Source organism: Symphodus melops, assembly GCF_947650265.1.
Source record: "Symphodus melops genome assembly, chromosome: 1".
In the NCBI taxonomy this organism is placed as follows: domain Eukaryota; kingdom Metazoa; phylum Chordata; class Actinopteri; order Labriformes; family Labridae; genus Symphodus; species Symphodus melops.
Genome location: NC_136691.1, coordinates 10,070,550 through 10,091,735, shown reverse-complemented (window position 1 = coordinate 10,091,735; position 21,186 = coordinate 10,070,550). Strand labels below are relative to the sequence as shown.

The window sequence follows — 21,186 nt, the reverse complement described above, 5'->3', positions numbered from 1 at the left end:
TGATAAACACAAACAGAAATAAAAATGTCTGACACATTTTAAGAAGTGACCAGAAGTTTTAAGAGCAACATTTCACTTGCTTATCTCACTGTACCTGGTGAAGTTGAGGAAGTGAACATGCCGCGTATATAGAAACGGCTGAGGAATATTACTGATGTTTTTCATGAGATCCACCTGGGGAAAAAAGCAGAAAGAAAACACATACAGTTGACTTGTTGTTTCACAGAGAATCAAATGCACTATCAGCCATATAAAGAAAGTCATTTGACACAAATGGATCAAATCCTGAGCTCCAGTGCATAATATCATGGTAGAATTCAAACAGTCATTACAGTTATTGAAAAAACACCAAGAACAAAGGTTATTGTTTTTAAAGGGAAAGACAATATGGGAGTTCTGATAACATATATTCTTTCTAACGGCCAGCAGGGGGAGACTACACTGTCTACAGAAAGAAGTGTGATAGGTATAAAAGAAAATGGTAAAATTAGCCTATTTCTCACTTAAATTACAACTTCAGTAAATGGTTTTCATACTTCCGACTGCATGTCTCAAGTCGATTTCAATTTAGTAAATAACGGTCTTATTCCAATTAGAATCAGAATCTGTTTTATTGACCAAGTATGCTGACACATACATTCAGACTAAAATAAACAATAAGCAGTGTAAGCTTTAAGGCGCGGCTAACTGTCACTGAGAAGTCGCTATCATGTTCTCCAAACATGATTACTTCTGGTTACATAAAAAATGTAATGATTCAAAGATGCTTTTGCATCTAAATGCAGACAAAAAAACCCCATTTATCATCTTTAGGTACGGTCAAACGGAACCAAAATTACACAATTTATTGGGATAAATGTTTGAATTGAGTTCATTGCCAATGATGCACTTTGTTTGTGGACTTTTTATGACTTTGTGTCCGCCTTGATTCAATTTGCAGAATCGTCTTCACCACAGACTGACCTCACCACAGGTCCAACCTCTGCCTTTTCTGCACAAAACATCATTGTTATGCCCGGTTAACAACATTCACCATTTTCTCCCTGTCATGCTCAGGAAGGCCAACATTTTTAAAGAAATTATTCCAAGTTTCTTCTTCCTCTGCTGCTATGAAAGATAAAGAAAAAAAAAACCCCTAGAGGCTTTTCAGTTTTGCATGGAGAGGCAGGCTCACAGTAGCCAAAACAAACTTTGAGGTATCACAGTAGTGCCATATAAAGTGCAGAGTCCTTGCATGAGCTCTCTTAATGAAGGCCATACAACTGAAATCTCATTTTTAGTCGCATACAAAACTTCTTTTTTTCAATTTTTTAATTGCGTTCAATACTTATTTGTTCCCCTTCTTTTGGTGACAATATGCCAAAATCCTGCTGCAGCTACTTTGACAAAGGACAAGCATCAGAACTGCTGAAACAAGAATAGCTTTCCAATAGAGGTGGTACAAAAAAAATGAGATTATTCTCTAAGATTTAAAATTGATTCATAATTTCCAAAAATTGATTTAATTGTTCTGGCTAATCAATCAAAAATAGACATTGAATCCATGGATCCAGAATTGTTTGAATTGAAAATCTATACTGTATCAAATGTTTACCCCAAGAATCAAAAACGAATCTTGAGACCCCCAAAGATTCAAAGCCCTAGCTTAAAACTTACAATTGTGATTGTTAGGAGACACAAAAACTGTGAACCTCCAATGCTGGAGTTCCTTTGAGAGTAATATTTTATTTAAGCAATGCTTAATGCTAAATCTAAATAGCATGAACTGATTTTCCTTCTTTTTGAAAACAATTACCTAACTTTGCAAACAGAATGAGCAGAAGTAAAATGGAGGGCCTTTTATTCTATAGAGACTAATAAAACATTTAGAACTTGAACATTATGCGCCAGGAGAGATGGTTATAAAGTGGAAGCATGACTGGAGTGGAAATGTACTGAGTTTATAGGGAAGAGGGAGGATGTGAGGCCTGAATCTGACAGGGGCCTTAGATTAGCTGCCCTGTGTACATAAACAAGTATACATAATATGTTGCTATCCAAATACTGCTGCTGACGTAATAGGTGCATATATAGTGCAGGACATTCATGCAGTTTCTTCTTCCTGAAAGTATTTATATAACAAGCTTTTGATCTTAATAAATTCAGCACGAAAGACGTTGATTTTCCAATAATCTTCAACATAAGTTTATACCAATTAGCCCAGAGCTAACCCCTGATGTCTCCTCCCCCACACCCAGGTTGATGAGCAGACACTGAACACATTTGACGTGACATTTGGTGTGTTTGTGTCTGTGTGTATCCGGTTTGTCTGGCCAAACTCCCCTCTCATTTAGCAGGGAAGGCTGCAGGGAGACTGGGGGGAAAGTGGAGGACAGTCTGAGATTCCAGGCATACCTGCAACCCCATCGACCCCCACCCCACTTCTTCCTGAGCCTCCGTGGCATCCACACGGGGCTCATCAGGGGAGACAGAGAAGGAGCTAAAACCACAGAAAGCTACTACTGCTGCTTTTGCCTAACCTCAGTTCAGTTTGTCTTTGTATTCAAAGACTAAAGAGGCCTGGAGGATCTCAGCTCCGGTGTAGCGATGTGGCAAAACTGTAGCTTTGTAAGTTGTTTATTAACCTTATATTTGCAAGAGCACTGAAAAACATGACAAGAGGCTGTATGGTGGACTAGTGAGGGAGTTCCCGGCGTTCTGACGTTTAATGTCCGCGACAACCACTGTAGTCTCATTTAGCCACTTGCTAGCAACCACTGTTTTAAGGACACGTAAAACCTTCAAGTGGGAGTATTACCTAACGTAGTTTATCTTGTCTAAGAAAACGGCAACACCTTATTCAGGCGACCAACCACAAACCTATTCCAATTTGCCACTGACTTTGAGAGGATAGACCCCATAGCGCTGAAATGCTAACTCACTTCTGGGTTTTAGGACTCATTCCTGTGGCGCCTAATTCATCAAGTGCTATAAAATGTTCTTAAACTGTAAGAGCTTCACTTCATCAACTAAGCTTTACTAAATTGAGAGAGGATATAATCAAATGTTTTGCTTCCAGATTTACTTACATTCTACTAACTTTCCAACCCAGTCTAATCCAGTTCCCTGTAATTGACTAAAGACACATTTTTGATTTAAGAGTAGCTGTTTTGATGCTATTAGGGGAAAAAAAGTCTTTCTGTTCCTGAAAGCATTTAAAATTGTTCTTGCTTTTTTCAAGAAAACCTCTCTATCCCTCTCAGCACCTTTACTGAAAGGGATAGGCAGTTCTTCAAATCTGCACAAAAGTTCCAGGCACCTTCACTTTTGGCAAAAACCAAGCACAGGGCATCAACTCTTGGCAAAGGAATCAGCAGACTAGGGGGACAGCCAGCTGGAAAACAGTCGGAAACACTGCTGTCTCCAGCCAGAACCACAACTGATGAGACCAGCATCTCTAAACTTAGACGACGCGCGTCTGGATCTGCATAAATCAACACAGAGAAGTACACAAGCAAATAATCACACTAAAACTGCAAACCCACTTTGCAGAATCACACCAGCACATACTCATTTTTATAAACAGACTCCCCCCTTGCAAAGACACAAGAATACTCTCCCTCTGAGATCAACACATTCACAGAGATGTTTTATGTCCTTAGAATTAATGAGTCAGGCGGTTTTCGGCCTCTGTGTGCGCAGCGACAGTTTGATGAATGGGTAAACAAGTTGCTGTATCAATATTGGCTTTACATTTACATCAGATTGGTAAGTAATAGTGTTTCCTTTTTAGCATGTACTGACCATGCCAAAGTGGTTTTGCAGAAGCTGATTCCTGAAGGCTGCTGTCAATAACGTCACAAGAGGATGTGAGTCATCACTGTAATCCTCCCACAAAGTTAAGTCTCCTTCTCATTGAGATGACTAAAAGCAGACAGCGCAATAGTGGTAAATGTCACACAGAGATGAGGAAGTTGGACCTTGCACTCAGGCACCATAAGCTAAATTAACTTCGGAATTTCTGCACCTCTTAAAAAATTATTTCCTTTCTTTAGCCCCCACATAGTCTGTATTAAACATAGAAGTAGTCTTAGTTACATCTCGTATTGCTTTCTGAAGAGGCGTTTGGAAGCCGGTCGATGGCTGTTGCCATATTACAGGTTAAATCTCAACCTCAGCAACAGGTATAGAGGTGGGGTTCAGGCTGGCCATTAGCCTCCTGTCTAAAAACCTTAAACCTACACACCTGACAACTTAACCAAAACTCTTAGCCTTAATGTGATCAAACAGACAAGTTGTAAAATAAATTCAATACTCATAAAGGTTTTCCAAAGAAATTGGCTATTTAGACAAAAAAACCTTTATGAACCAGGCTTTAATAGTAGACCTGCACTACCAATAATGTCTAATCTTGAATACAGGACTTTGACTCAATTTTATTTTTCAAAACGTAAGCGCTGAATTCTTGTTGATGCTCCAAGGCATTTCGATTAAGTTGCATGTCTCTCTCACAGAAGTCTTAATGCAAATCATCAGGTCCAGCCTGAGTCTCTGGCTGGAAGTTATCCTACCAAAATGTGGGCTTATTTTGGAACTCATGTTCATGACAAACAGTGCTCAGTAAATCACACACTAAAGAAGCTGGAAAAGCTTTTATTATGATTAAAGTAGTTTACTTTAGTTATTATAAATGCACTGTTGTTCATTTACTGCTCTGTGAATTGTCCCCTGGGGACAAATAAAGTTTTTTTGAATTGAATTGAATTGAATAAAGAATGTATGAACTTGAGTGTGCCAACTAGATCAGCTCTCCGCACACTAGAGCTCGTCCTGGCATTCCTCCTGGCACAGGGCAGTGTGTCCCGTTGTCTAAAAGGCTGCGGTTTTTTTTAAACGAAAGCAGTTTTTCCTCTGTAAAGTCAACACTCATGTCCTCAAGATATTACAGGAAATAATAAAAGAGATTCCCCGTTCTTGAGCCTTGTTCTTATACTGAATGAAAGACAAACTCTGAATGAGCTCCTGCTGCCGTTCTCCTCACTGTGACCACAAAGTTAACATGCAAAATAGCAATCCATTCAGTCTTTCTCCCTTGAACACAGCGAGTGTTAAATACCGACTGTATGTAAGAGCGGTGCAGTTTGTTTCTTTATGGATTTAACAACTGCAGCTGTTTTGGTTCTGGCTGTTTGGGTGACAGATAAATGAGTAAAAGCTTCAGAGCGAGATGGATAAAACCTAAATGGAGCATAAAGTTTTGTTTTTTCAATTTGTTTGTAGATAATGGGCAAAAACAGATATTTTAAATGTGTCTTTTAAATATCTGGGTAAACTTCATGATCTAATCAAGCTCATTCGACATTATGAACAGCGAGTAGTTAGCAAACAAATGTGCATTACATCTTTAAAGCATGCAGAACTATGTGTCAATGTAAAAGAGGCAAGGTTTTAATCAGTTACCCTGAAACCTTATGAGTAAAAAAAGGAACAATAACTGAATAGTTACAGGTTTTTCTTAAGTCCCCCCTCCAGTCCCACCCTCCTACATATCTGATTAAGTATAATCAAACCATGTTTGAGTGACTCCTTCAGCTTTACTGAATTTCAGAACTTTCACACACAGGATCTTGTGTATCTTACCTGTTCATGTTTGGTGAGTCGTGTTTTATTGTGGATGTCTGAGGAGACCAGGTTGAATTGATGTTTCTCAGCCAGTAACCTCAGCAGGATGACCACCGTCCGGCTGCCGCACTTCCCAACACGGTTATACACCACCTGGCTGGGGAAAGGGAGCACCTGCACATAAACATATAAAAGAAACAAAAAGAGAGGGAGAGGGAGACCGTAAGAAAAAGAGCTTCAATATATGTAACAGATTTAACATATCGTTTTTTTTCAGTAACTGTTACTCTTACTTGCCACATTTTCTGTATTTAAAGACCTTTAATAAAAGTGTTTATAGTTCCAGAAAATGTTAAAGACTAAGGGAGTAAGGAACAAAATAAGATCAGTCAATGGAGGGTGGTAAGTGAAATGAGTTAAGTGTGAAAAGTTCTGCAAAAAGGGATAAAAAACACACAAAACTACATGAATTCATCAGACACTGACTAGATTCTCTTTCCTCATTCTCTGAAACCTTTGACCCCTGTTTCTCACAAATTACTCTCCCTGAGGCTGGGCTCAATTGACCCTGCAACATATTCTCTTTCAGCTACAACACACACACACACACACACACACACACACACACACACACACACACCAAAAACTCAGGGCTTTTATCTTCTGTCCTTGCATGCATTTTTACTCCACTGAGCCCATGAGTCAGAGATTCTACGGATTTCTTTGCAAAGCGATACTGACACAAGCCCCCCTCTTTCTCTCTCTCTCTCTCTCTCTCTTACACACACACACAAACACACACACGCAACAGTGAACGAACCACATGACTCACCAATTAAACAAGTAGTTCAGCCATGAATGAGACACAGACAAGGTGGATCTGAGAGTGTGTAAATGCTAGTTTCTGTTTCAGAAAGCAGGAAGTTTTTGGTCGACATGCATACTGAACACAAACTCATTTTAGCACCAGGGAAGCAAAAATGCACTAATTTGGCAATTATCCCTGAGGGCCTACAGGGTTTACACAAGCGGCCCCTGAAGAATGAACGCAATCTGAGGGAATTCACCATTGAGAAGAGGAGTGACAGAAAATTGGGGCCACTTAAAGGAATCAAGGGAAGACTGGAAGGGGGAAAGACAGGTCACTTTAAAAACATCTGGAATCTCCTTAATTAAAAAAAGACAGATCATTCCTATGTGGCCTTCAAAACCCTAGATCACTTTCAATTACAATTTCCAGAAAACATAATGGAAAAGTCGCACAGTTTAAGCTGACACTCCACAACAAATTTTACACAATCAAAGCGTCTCTCAGACTCTCATTCTCGTCCCCTAATCTACTCTGAACATCTGAGCACTTCTTTTGGTATTCCGTACACCTAGCACAGAGCTGAGAGCAGCAATACATACACACAGATTTCCTAATTCTATCTTGTCCCCTCCAAAAGCAGCAGAAAAAAAAAACAGCGAGAGCCTCTTGAATGCCAAATCGGTGCAGAAAGACAAAATCGGTAACGACACGATTGACAGAAAAAAAATAAAGAAGAGACAAAAAAAGGGAGAAGAGGAAACAGTGTGATGACAGGGCACTTCCTCTTGAATTTTCCCAGAATCAGCATTTATCTTGACGTCAGAAGTAATAGAACCAGATCAACACGATATGAAAGGGAGATGTATGGGAACATTCGCCCCAGGATGAGGGAGGGTAAACTGGAAAAACAATTCAGAGGTGATATTTGTCTTTAAACAAGCCTATACAGGCTTCATTGACAGGCATGCGTCAGCATGTGTCACTTACTGTAAACGTAATTGCACAATTCAAATGTTGCACCAAGTTTTAGAGACCAGAAAATTATTTCAATTCATTGGAAGACATTCCTCCTGCTTTGGGGATAATAACATTGAACATAACAATCTATATTTATGATTGTTTGAGTGCTTCAACACAAAAGCATAGGGGCAGGCAGGGCATAAAACCATCAGGTTTTAATAAGAAAACAGTTTTTTATGTCTTTGGAGCAAATGACATATGGAACAAAGAGATAGGAAATTAAGATTCTAAACATTGAAATTCAAATAAAATTGTAGCAGGCAGTCCAATAAAATCTTGTTTAAAGAAGAGAATCATTTAAGCAAACAGGCGGTGGTTCTCTTGGACAGCTCTGCAACATTCCTCTATGTTTTCTAACACACTCCTCGGCTTATTACAATAAAAATGATCTGGATAAAACACAGGCAGTGTTTTGCCAGGCAGCTTTTCCCTGCTAACATGATGACAAAGGACAGTGTAAGACCTCCAAAAGCCTGCTGTTGTTTAACCCAAGAACAACACCAGAGATGCTATCAGAGTCTTATGCTAACATTGACAACTCAGGAAGAGTAACCTCTTACTTTGTGCTATTGACATTCTGTTTCTGCCAAGCTCTGGTTTTTTATGTACAAAGTAAGATATGTTGCCACTAAGAGATTCAGTCAATAGTCAATCCACACTGAAAAAGAAGGTGGTGTTATATAACAGGTTTGACAGGTCTGGGTGCTCCTGCTCCTGAGAGTTAGCCTGTTGTTGTATAACAAGATCTCATGTCGACTTTGAGGAGATGAATCCTGCTCCTTTCCTCTTTTTCACTCTCTGTGTTCTCTCTTTCCTCACACACACTTCCCACGCACTTACATCAACAACCTCCAAACATTAATTGCTGTTTGGAGAGATTTTTAGGAGTGACATTGGTTGAAGCAACACACACACACACACACACACAAATGATCATCCTTGACCAACCATTTCTGCAAAGCAGGAGCTGAGTTGGTTGGCTGGCCAATTAAGCACAGTAACACCGTAGTCTGGAAATCAGTAGTTACTGGTCGTTTCAGCACTGTGCAGGTGCAAAATCCTGCTGGAAAAGGAAAAGAACATGAAGGGCTCAGAAATAAAGATGACTGTGTTAACTCTGGATGTGATAAGACACAGTGGACCAACAGCAGCAGGTGACACGGCACCCCCAAAACACTGACTGGAAAATTCACACTGAGCTTCTGTTTTCAAGAAGAAGATGAGAGACACATGAAACCAACAAAACAGACAAGCTAAAGGCCATCTTCAGTAATTTATGCATCCATCCATCCATTCATTCATTAATGTATTCATTCAACACCACTAATGTTCTGCACTTGATGATTGTGGAGTTGAATGTGTTTAAGAAATGGCACATGAGCAGCAGCCTGTGTGCTCCTGTTTTTTTTTCTTTCTTTTAAATATTAATCGTGTTAGCCAACACCACCATCACAACTTTTCTATCAACCCTCATCAAATCTTTGAAGACTCTTTAAAGGCATCTAAGCTTAACTATAGATTTTCTTTTTTCTTTAGATCATTTACTTTTACTTAACTTTTGTTTTTGATCAGTCTAACATTGATCTGATTCAACATTTTGGAGCTCTTTCTGGCATTGCTTTTAAAAATACCGTGGATGAACAAGTATATAGAAAATGATATGGTGTCTAGATTTGGCTTTCTTTTTTAGTGCATGTAGGGATTAGGAGAAAACATGCTGGAAAATTGCTCATAAAGTGGTATTTAGAAACGCATGTAAAAAATGTCAAGGGGGAATTCTTGTCATGCTTCCGCACTTAAAGACTTGTAACTCTATTCTGAGAGCTGGGTGGTTTTTCCATATGCTCTCATTTACATCCAGCTTTCAACTCCATTCCTAATCTTTCCCCACATTAACCAGAACCTCAGCTGTCTGCAGTGTGCACATGCTGCGAGATTAATCTCAGCTGCAGTAGTATAAAAAAAAAGTAAAAAAAAAGATTAAGAGTGACGCGACTGATTGACATGGCATTAGCATGTCGTGTCTTGTGCTTGATGAGCTGATGACATGGAGTCAGTCAAAATGTTTAGCCACAGTTGTTCTTCTCTGCGTTTATGTTAAAATAGGCTTTAAAAAGTTTGAGAAAAGTTTACTCAATTTAAAGTTTGGGCACTTAAGAGGGGCTTCAAAATAGGGATTGACTTAATTTTAGATTAAAGTTAAACACATGGGTTTAAAAAGGCAGTGATAATGTTCAGAGACTCTAGTCATGATAAGACCAGACGTGCAGCTGTCACCACAAGATCTGGATGCAAATGGGCTGCTGACTCAACAGTGGCACAGGCAGAAGGTTCGCTGAAGTTGAAGGACATCATCGGGACGCCCAGCACAGTTAGGCAAGAGTTTGGAACCAACCACCTTCAGCAGTGAGGAAAAGCTGACTCAAGGCAAAGAAGAGACTTGGTACAAGCTGAGGTCCGACACCTGGAGAAGGAAGGACGAAGGTCAAAGGCTAAGGAGCTTGGATTGCAAGGGGGCTGGACAAGGTGGAATCTGCCCAAGCAGATGGTGACCTGGCCTGAACTCTGGAGACTGGAGCCCTTCCGCATCTCTTTCCTGCTTCGGTCGGTGTGTGACACCCTTCCAACTCCAACAAACATGCACAGGTGGCTATTGAGGGAGGATCTACTTTGCAGGTTATGTGGAGGAAGAGGAACACTGGCACATATTCTGGCTGGGTAAGAGACCGCACTAAGCCAGGGTAGATATGGGTGGCGCCACGACAAGGTCTTCAGGTTACTTGTTGAGATCTTAGAGCGGGAGAGGCAAAGGAAACGCCATACCCATGAAAGACCAATTACATTAATAAAGTTCATAAGGGAGGGGGAGAAGTGTCCTCTAAGAAGACCAAGAAGAGCCTCCTGCAGACGGCCTATGAATGGCAGATGAGGGTGAACTTTGGAACGCAGCCCCACTTCCCTGAGGTCGTCCAAACATCCCCTAGGCCTGATGTGGTCCTATGGTCCGAAGAGGGAAAGAAGATCATCCAAATTGAACTGATGGTCTCATGGGAAGATTGCTGGAAGGAGCCATCCAAGAGGAAAGCTACTAAATACTCCGACGTGGTCCAGCAGTGCAGGGAAAAAGGGTAGCAAGTCTGGCTATTTCCAGAGGAAGTTGGCTGCAGGGGTTTGGGGTAGTGAAAAAGGTGAATATATTGGGAAGTACAACAAAAGTCAAAGAAATGTTCTATTCTTTGTGTAAATCAACCATACAAATAAAACTGAATAATTTCACTGATTATTGTGCTTAAAAAAATAGAAGTATCTCACTTAAAACATTTTGATATTTAAAAAAAAAAAGTATGAATAATTAAATGACGCTTAATCCCTTTGTCCATTGCATTTGCAACTTATTAAAGGCTGTTATTGCATTAATTATAATTTAAGTTCAATGCCAGCACAAAGCAATAAAATTGAGAAACAAAGTTACAGAAGAATAATAATAAATTATTATAAGAATAATAACAAATTATTTATGAGGTAGAAGTCTTTCTATGGCCTGCATAGTGTTTGCAGGATGTGTGGAGTCCGGACACTCCAGCAGTAACTGTAAAGGCAAAGTATTATCTTTGAATAACTTTCTGCTTTTAATGCACATATAAATCAGCACCAGATATAAAAAATATTCAAATGATACAGGACCTTTATGCAAATTAGCCTCCACAAGTGAGCTCTGCTTCTTGAAGACTTTTTCTTGCATTAAAAAATCCACATTTTCATGAAAAAAATTAATTCTGTGTTTGTATGATAATAATAAGAATAACGAAGAATGGCTTACCCTATTCACCCTCCTCTTTCACAGTATCTTTAACAGGGTATAATGAAAACTATGGCAAAATTAAGACCTCATTGCCATTCAATATCTGTAGGCGTTTGCCATATTGACAGCTTGGCAACCAACCAACTGTATTTAATGTAACATGTAATCATGAGCCTTTACTAAGAAAACATCCGACTTTTAAGAGGATGATTCCTCTTTAAAATAAAACCAGCAACAAAAAATCCATGAACCACTCTACAGTGAGCCACAGTTTGTTTCATAAAAATAACACTTCAACTCGATCTGTGTTACATATGCACTGTGGTCGTCTGGTTTGGCTTATGGAGGCAAAAACAGCCTTTTAGAGTAGACATAAAACTCACAAACAAAGCCAGATGTGACCAAACTGTACAGCTGCTGAAAAACAAACCTGTATCCAAACAAGATGAAGCTAAGCTACATGCTAAGTGTTGTGCGTTAACTGGATAAAAACACCACCAAGTAGCTGTATCAGACTGCATAAGAAGATCAAAATGACGCAGAAGTGTATCGAAAAGAATGGGTGGAAAATGAGGTGGTGATGGATTAAAGGTGGAGATAATAAACAGAGAGTAGTTGGCAGGGAGAGGAAGACGGAGCACAGAGAGGAGATAGTCATGCAGACGTGCAGCTGGATGAATACAAGGCCCCTGTGTAACGCTCAGAGCATTACTGTAGCACTCAAGCCACATCTAGTTGGTATTTAGAGGGAGTTTGCACGCAGCCCCCTCGTACAGACTGAACCCTTATTCTGCCTGGAATGAACTGACTGTAGAATGAAGGGCAGCTCATCAGAGACAGGAAAAAAGTGCAAGGACAAAAGGGATGAAGGTGAAGGAGGAGTGAAAGGGAAATGACACACAGAGATGGAGAGAGGAAGACTTACTTTTGGAACAGGGGGTCCGTGGTCATCCAGATACGTGGACTCACCTGCAATGACAAGAAAGTATACATCTTAGGATTCAGACAAGCAACTGGGAGAGAGATCAAAAGGCTCAAACTTCAAAGCATTGAATACAAGTACTTTTCAGCATTAAGAATCAGGCATTTGAACCATTTCCAGATTGAGAACCCTAAAGGCATTCAGAATGATACCAAGAGGAAAAAAACTGGTCCCTGATCCAAAAAGCATCCGAGCAAAACAGCAAATTTAACTTTGTCTTTCCAAAAACTCCTTTGATTCCCGAGATGTGTACATGTCTGGTTAGATTGCTTGTTTTGGAGTAGCATGGTTACAGCGATAAAAAAAAAAGAAAAAAAAAAAAGTGTCCCTTGAACTCTCCCATGCCCTCTCTATAGAAACAACACAATAGTGAATGCTCCAAACCAGCTGCATTTTTAGTTTTCTGTTGTTGACAATATCATGAGAATGGGTACCGAAACAAGCATTGCATGCCATGCAATGTTATGTGGTCACCATTTTTTTTATGTGTTAGCTACATGGAGTTTCGGTAATCTGACTCAAGATTCCAAAGAGAAGCAAACCCACATTCTTTGTAATAGTCAACATGGGGCCAGTCCACTGATTGCAAAAACGTTTGAGAAAATGGAATAAGATGATAAATTTACCCTAGTTAAAAGATAATTTACGACCTCAAGATTCATCATAAGTCAGCACAAGGCAGGGTGTTACCTGTAAATGATGGTCCCATGAAGTGTGGGATTAATGACAAAGATGGGATGGCAACCTGTTGTTGCTACCCTGGCTTTCAACTGGGACAAAGACGTAGAAATGTGTATCCAACCAGTTTTCTAAATATGGTCGCATCTGGCTCCAATATATTGAAAATGAAAAAAAAATAATAAAAAGGATTCAATGGCCTTTATGTTAAACTTTTTAGCTTTCAATAGTGCAGTCCTCTCTCACCCAAATAAAAAAGTACTCAATTACATTACATCCAAGAAGAGGAGTTTTAAGCTTTCGATACAATATATCTACTGAACACTGTGAGACTGTTTTGTCAGGGAACAAAGGGGTCCATTCAAGTCTTTCAACACTGACAGGCTATGTTGTGGTTTCTCTCCAAATCCAGGCCCTGGCTTCAGTTTGGCCTTTCCATCCAGACACACACACACACACACACACACACACACACACACACAGACCCATCTCTTCCCATCACATTTACAACATTCAGATGTTTTACCCCGAATAAAAAGGAAGTCAAATTGTTGCATGTTGGTGGAGTAAAGCTAGTGAGAGAAGAAATATAACACAAGTGAACAATCTCTCCTTGTGTGTCTGAAATGTGATCTGACAGACAAGGATGAAAATAGCAAGAAATGATGCATGAACACACTCATCGGTTCACCAGCCAAAGTTTCCAACTTGGCACCCACAAAGAGATATTATTCAGTGTGCTTTGCTTGAAGTGTATTGGATGACTTTTTAAGTACTATTTATGCTAAGATAGTGGTGTGTAAGATAAGAGTAATTAGCCTGACACTGCGATCCAATCTGTGTCGGTTTGGATCTGCTGCTACAAAAACACACACCATTTAGCTAACTGTGTGTTGTGGCTCATTAATTCATCAGGTCTATTAATTACAGATGCACCCTTGAAGGTTTTTTGAGACCTTATCCTACATCATTTTTGTCTCTTTTTGAAGACTTAACACACATTATCTGAGGAATTCTGAGGGAGGGGTGTGCATGTTTGCAGCTTCTCTCAAAGGTATTTAAGGTCACAGCATGGCGAGTTCGCAGGCAGGCCGACATCTCTGCTCCTTCCTCTGTCATCCATCATGAACAAGCACCCACCTCCTGCGACCTCCAACCCCCTCCCCTCCTTGTCTGTCTTCTGTGTGTGCTTCTCATTAGTGTTTTTTTCCTTTCTGATAGGGGGATTTGGAACTAATTTTTTCCAGGGCATGGAGCTTGTAAAAACCTGACAGCTGCCCTGTGCCCCCACCACCCACTGAGAAGGAAATGAACTTAAAGAGCCACTGTACAGAGCTCACTGTACTCATCGACCTTATTGTCCTGTAATCCACAGTGAGAATTCAAGGAGGAGGAGGAGGAGGATGGAGACTTTCATGGAACTCTGTGCCTTACTTCAATTCCAGAAATGAAACAAAGAACACAGCAAAGAAGAATTCAGATTGTGCACATTTGTTGGTGTTTTATTATTTCCACATGTTTTTATACTAATCAACACTTTGATGACTTCAGTCTGCACCCTACACTGCACCGTCTGTTCAGATTCAAACACAGGAATGCACCAGCACAGTATTTGACTAATTTCATACGTTCAAAAAACAAAACAAAAAAAACAAAAAAACCCTGATTTCTTTCCTGGATATGAACCAGCAAGTAAGTGGTTATTTGATCTTTTTTACTTCCATTTTTCACACTGGTCCATCATTTTTGAAAAGAAACCCCAAAAAAAACCCAATCCATTATTAAGATTTTTTTTTTTTATTTTTTTTTGGGGGGGGGGGATTTTTAGCCTTTATTATAGAGGGAGGACAGTGGATAGGGTCGGAAACTTGGGAAAGAGAGAGTGGGGATGGACATGCGGGAGGGGAGCCACAGGCCAGACACGAGCCCGGGCCGCCCGCGTCGAAGACTATGGCCTCGATACATGGGGACCCACGCACTGCCACTACGCCACCAGTGTCCCCCATTATTAAGATTTTTTTTATTACCCTAACAAAAAAACATGTCTAAAGCGGCAACAAAATTGGGCATCGAGTAATGACAGAGGTATATACAATGTACATCTACAATATAACTGAAAATGAAAGTGAATCATTTAATTTCACTTGAACGTTTCCCGTAATCTTGTTTGAGAGCAAAACAGCTGGAGGAGAGGTGTGTCATCGGGGATCTGGAAAAAGGATTTAGACAGCCTCTTTTCATCTCCTAAAACAACAGTGCTTAGGTCTCTGCACAACAACCCTGAACAATATGAGGAGGAACTTCACGTTGGTCAAAATCCCTCCAAACAACTTAGGGGAAATTGTATACCCTTGTATTAATACACTGAACAAGGCTGTGTCCTTTAAAGAGTGGTGTTAAATCTCTCCCAAGACAAATATTGTCTAAACCAAAGATCAGGCACAGAGGCTGCATGGGTACAAATCCTACTTCGGCCGTTTGCAGCATGTCGTCCCTCACTCTTACCCTTCGTGTTTTGTCTTTCTTCAGCTGTCCTATCCAATAAAGGTAAAAGTGACCTCAACAAAAAGATTGAAGCTATTCAGGAGGTTTTCAATGACCCAGAAAATTACCAAAGCAGTTAATGTTGGTTTTCATTTGTCACCTTTTTGTGTTTTTACTAATATAATTAGGGTCATGAATGGTCAAGTGGAGGAAAGCCTGAGGTATGAGAGGGCAAAGGGCTCAACCAAAGAAGAGAAGAAAGAGTTCACAAATCAAACCAAGGTCATTGTTCACTTCAACTCATCCTCATGCTTATCCTGTGCGTTCTATGTGTGTGTGTGTGTGTGTGTGTGTGTGTGTGTGTGTGTGTGAGTGACTGAAGGAGAATCTAACAGGAGTGCCAGTATGCATAGGCATGTAACTAAATGGTTAATTGGATTACTGTGTCACAAGATCCATGGACTGGCCTCAATCTAAGAGCAGCTGCAGAACCATTCCTGAGTACAATTATCTAATCAATACAGCAAGATGGAAAACATTATTCACTTTAATGTTTTAATCAATGAATTCTAAAAAGCGACTATAAATAACCCAGAAACGTCTAAAATACAAAAGACAAAGATTCCAAAAACATCTGGTGAACAAAAATATATGAGGCTGTGGGGATGTTTTCCAATTTGAATTGAAAGAACTAGTGTAACAATATAATTTGAAAAATAATCTGTCAAGGCTACGTGACGAAACACTGCAGCAAATGAAAGCGTACCATCCTCACAACAGGGTGGTTTCACAAATCCACATGTTCTATAATTTTCTGAATAACACATGCAGGCAATAAAAGTTAAAAGCTACTTCAATGCTTGCTCAAGTTAAAATACAAAACTTTTTCATTTAGATTTAGTAGAACAAAATGTGAAACTGTCAAGCTGATTAGTGCCATGAAATTCAGCAGGTTCGAGTTCATGTGAATCATGTAATAGAACACAAACTCATTTCCCCCCACAGATTTTAGGACAGGGAACTCAAAATGGTTGTCAAACTAAATTTAATTCCTGTCAAAATATCTTCACACTGTCTCTTCCTGTTCCACTTTTGACACACACATTCTAGGCAAAAGGCTGTCCATCTTTGAGTCTGGCCCTGCTCGAGATTTCTGCCTGCTAAAATAAAGTTTCTTTACCAGATTTGACAAGTGCTCTCTCACTTTACTTGGCTCTATATCAACACAAAATCACTGATTGATTGATTGACTAACTGAATCCTTCAGAATCGGGCAAAGAAAACAATCTTTTAATAGGAAATGCTGTGTTGGATCAGAATCAGTGACAGTATATGGACTGAAGAAAACACAGCACAAAATGTTTCCCTTTACTTTTGAAAAATATCTGCTTTCTTAGCGCTATCTTAAAAAAGTCATTTAAAACCAAGGAAAACATTGCTCTATAATGTAGACAGATCCAAGTTCAAAATTTCCCAGAACAGGTCCCTCAGGCTCTGGAATTTTCCCCCTTTGGTGTTGGACTGCAGGAATGCTACAGTAAGTTTGGGAATTTCATAAACATGTATTTAGAGCACAGAACATTTCATTTGCTTCGTGAAACTGGCAACCTAGTCTAAGAAGATCTCAGGAAAAAAAAACAACATCCCAGAATAGTGAATAGAGGAGGCAGCGCAAAACCACACAGGAATGACTGCTCCTCTTGGTTGAAGTTAAGGGGCCTTTTTTTCGCTGTGCTTTGGGACATGACTCGGAGCAAAAAGATTGAGGGTTACAGAGCTAAAGTACTGGAATGTTCTACAAGTATGTGAAACCAGATTGCAGATTATACAGATCTTGAAAACTAAACTTTCGCATCCTTAACCACATCCTGTTGTAGATGCTGTATCTACTACAGACTGAAATGAGAGAACAGAGAACGTTTGCTCGCATCAAAAACCAACTGAAGTTTTATATTTGGCATAAATTGTCATAAATAGACATAAATTCTGCCTATATGGCACCCAGTGTACCAAGTGGCACCTATCAGTGGCAGAATAGAAAGCATATGAAAACAAAGTATATGGCTTAAAATACACACGTTCCTGTGTGTTTTTGTGTCTCTAATGTGTGTGTGGTCACCCAACCCTTTGATTTGGAGAGTGGGAGTTGCCCTCCATTAGTGCAACCCATCCACCTAATTACAGAGGAGAGTAACGCTCAAGGGTCAGGGTCTCCACCTACTGCGCCCTGCTCTATGCCTCAGTCACGAGAGAATCAACAATGGTCTATATAGGTGCTATGTGAAACAAACATGAAGGCAGTGTAATGTTGTGTTATTGCAGGTGAATAGGGACCAAAACCTGGTAGGGAATCCAATTTTGCTCCCCTACAATGTTGGTTACTGAAATGGAAACATGCATTCAGATGTGCAAAGGTTTGGAGGCTTGTGGAAGACGTCAGTATGTAAGACCAAAGCGGAGCTGTGTTCAGAGCTCAATATAGCAGTCAAAAAATTAAACATGTACTTAAATAAACACATATTTTGTTCAGGGGGAAATAATCCATTGGAATGCCTATATCTTTCTGTTTCGTTAATAGCTAATGTTTAAGTTTGTGTGATGGTTGACAGAGATGCCAAATGACAACCAAACAGCACACACTCGGTGGATCTGAAGCAAATCATGCATGTTTAGTCAGATAACGGTCGATCATCTCTATTTATAACACTGCATTTCTGAAAATGCCACTGTGAATTATCACACTCAAAAACATGAGATGTTCAAGAATTTGATAGGCAGTGGATGAAAATAAAGCTGAGCATAGCCAGTCAAGCAAAGAAGCACAAAAATGAGGAGTAGTGAAACATCGTCGGCATAAAACCCAAAGGTCACTGAACACTTCAATTTATTGTTAAAGCCACAGATGATTTTCTATTAATTTCCCATTTTAAAGCACAGAGTAGTAACTTATTGCTTTTTAGTTTAATCTAGTTGGTTAAAGAACATCAAGTATTGCTATCAGGGTCAATACAACATAATCCGGAGATCGAACTCTATCTCTGACTTCCTCAGAAAACCGCACAGCTTTGAAATGATGAAATGAACCATGACGTAGAAAACAGGCCAAGAATTGAAAGCATAACATTTCAGACACTTAACTCATTAAAAAGAGGAAGCAGTAGCTTATTAGTACATGAGGCATTGTTGCAGATATTCTGTCTTCAATATGTTATCCTGTGGGTGAAACATCAGAATGAAAATGAAAATTATTACTATTCACAGGATGTGATGCTGAAAGAGATTTCCACTTAGCTGTGTGCTCTGTCAGCTCTATATGGACGAGTCACTTCCTGTTAAGTGCTGAGGTGCAGTTTTGTTCGTACCTTCTCTCAGCTTGTGGACATGAGGGCACAGCACCAACTGTCTTGCTAGCCTGTCTTTATTGATAAAGAGCCTGTCGGTCGCCATTTTGACAGACCTTTGATTTGTCCCACACACTCCTACAAAAAGAAGTCAAACAGAGGAGTCTTTTAAAGGGTTATTTTAAGATAACAAAAGAAAATGTACCATAAACAAAGTATGTGCATGGGTAAGGGAAATTTCAGATAAGGAAAGGTACGTTGATCTGTCAAAAAGGACTAAAATGCTAAATCTTCTAACAACAACAAAAACAACAGGGGCAGCTCAACTTTAACAGCCAAGGCATTAAAAACCAACCACAACTGGTCAAATACTCAACCTGTGCTGCTTTGTACAAGCTCAAAAAAAGCTAGGCTCGATGTGGCAATGCAATAATCTGTAAATGGCTAGGTCCCACAGGGTCACACTAACACCACTAATGATATCAAGATCGTATACAACTGATACTGGAACGGAAACTTGTGGTTTTAGTGAGTAAATCAAAAGTAGTTGTGGAGTTGTTGAGCGGTGTTGTGCAATTTGCAAATGCAAGACATTTGCTCTTCATAAACATACTTTCTTTTGTCTGTTATTTGCTTCGAGGGAGTTTTTGTACGAACAAGAAATGGAGGTCCAATTCACCATATCCATAGTGAAGCCGTTTTTCCTATGATGCTCATGAAGTTTCAGTGTTGTCATGTGAACGTACTGTTGTCCTCCAGGTTAGGTCAGTCTGTCCCCTTTTCTCATCCATATATACCACCTCACTTGAAGAAATCTTCAGCCGCACTACACACTGCCATTCCCACATAATTACATAACAGTCTTGGCAAGAACTTCGTCATGCCTTGCTGATATCTCTGTATGGATGATGAATGACAACTCAACCAATTAAAGGTTGAGCTTATTGTCATCCCAGCCAGTCCCTCAATGCAAACACAGATTAGTACCCAGTTTGAAACAACCAAAGTCATGCTCGCTAAGGCTGCCCTGGACTTCTTATGATTGAAGACTAGCTAACATTTAAGGTAAACTCCCTCCAGCCCACTACATGTTGCCGATGGTAGGTGCCAATCTCCATGCAGGGTCCCTTTGCATCTTTAACAGAAAGCTAAAGATCAAATTTTGTTATGAACACCTACGCACATAATAATAATAATGATGATGATGATATTGATGATGATGTTATTACGCTTAATACTTAAAATTTGTAAAAAAACAACAACAACCAAACAAAAAAAAAAACGTTCCCTTCATTTTATCAGAATCCCAAAGTTCAAGCTAGAACTTTTTTACAGTGATCTGTGTTTTTTCACATTGTACTTACAGAAAGCTTCTATGGTAAAGGCTTATAAATTCACCAACACACTGCTGGTCTGTTGTCGGCTCTGCTTGAGGAAGCTAGAAAAAACTCCCTGCTTTAATTGTTTGTTTACAATGAGCCTCAAACACAATATTACATTCTCAGAGATCATTCACTCTCTGTCTTTTCTTTATCAGCAATACTGGAATAGATGATAGATAGATAGACTTTATTGATCCCGAGGGAAATTCATTTTTTTTTTTTTATTTCTTTAGAATGACATACTGTATATTAAATCTCAGTCCATTCCTCTTGTCCCCCTTACAAGGCAGTGTTTATACTGGTCTACATGTTGCATCCACAAACAGTCCTTAATGATCTTACATATTTTTCATCAACAGATGAAGCTGACCATTTACCCCCAAAAAGACCCTGTTAGGCGTGTTATGCACTAATCTGCTTATTCCTTATGAGAAAGAAACAGGCAGAGGAATTTGAAATACAAATCCATTAATCATGACACAGTTTGGTTGAAAATCATAAAACAGGCGGGTTGTGAGAAGTCCAACCAACCCCTCTTTTTTCAGTGGTGACAATGCTGAGTCACAACTAAGGCATGCTAAAGATACATCTGGGAAACACACAAAGAACTAGGTGCACACTTATGCCAGGCTGCAAAATCACCACCAAACTATATATTTTTAGATTGTTGGTAAACCAAATCTAGTTTGTCTTTCATTCCCTTCTCTTGATGTTTTTCATGAATCATTATGCCCGACAGTTAGCTGCTTTTTTAAAATGTCATGCTTGAAAGCGCACGTAGCCACCAATTAGGCCGCAATCTGAAAGACCCTGAAAGTTCCCTATCGTCATTGTGCTGAGCTGCTAGCTTAAACCCCACAACCAAGGACAAACAAACACACATGCGAAGCACATCTGCGAGGAGCTGGAATTGTTATACAAATTAGTGAATTGAATCTTAAAGGAGCAGTTTGAAGATTTTGGGAAACACTTTTTTGCATTCATGTTGAAATTTGGGGGAGAAAAAAAGATATCCTTTATGTTGGTGTGTTAAAATCCAACTTTGTGGCTGTTAAGAATTGCATTGGGTCTGAAAGCACTCTTAA

At 39.6% G+C, this 21,186-nt stretch overlaps 1 protein-coding gene across 1 annotated transcript in view; it reads right to left on the bottom strand.

Annotated features, from left to right (window-relative positions):
- The window catches only part of usta (uronyl 2-sulfotransferase a), a 55,191-nt gene that overhangs the window by 11,037 nt on the left and 22,968 nt on the right, over positions 1–21,186 (bottom strand). The window contains exons 2-4 of the mRNA XM_079362114.1: positions 12,160–12,203; positions 5,620–5,775; positions 95–174 (exon numbers count right to left, since the gene is read on the bottom strand). Of these exons, the coding sequence (XP_079218240.1) occupies positions 95–174; positions 5,620–5,775; positions 12,160–12,203 (280 nt within the window). The remainder of the gene's footprint in view (positions 1–94; positions 175–5,619; positions 5,776–12,159; positions 12,204–21,186) is intronic.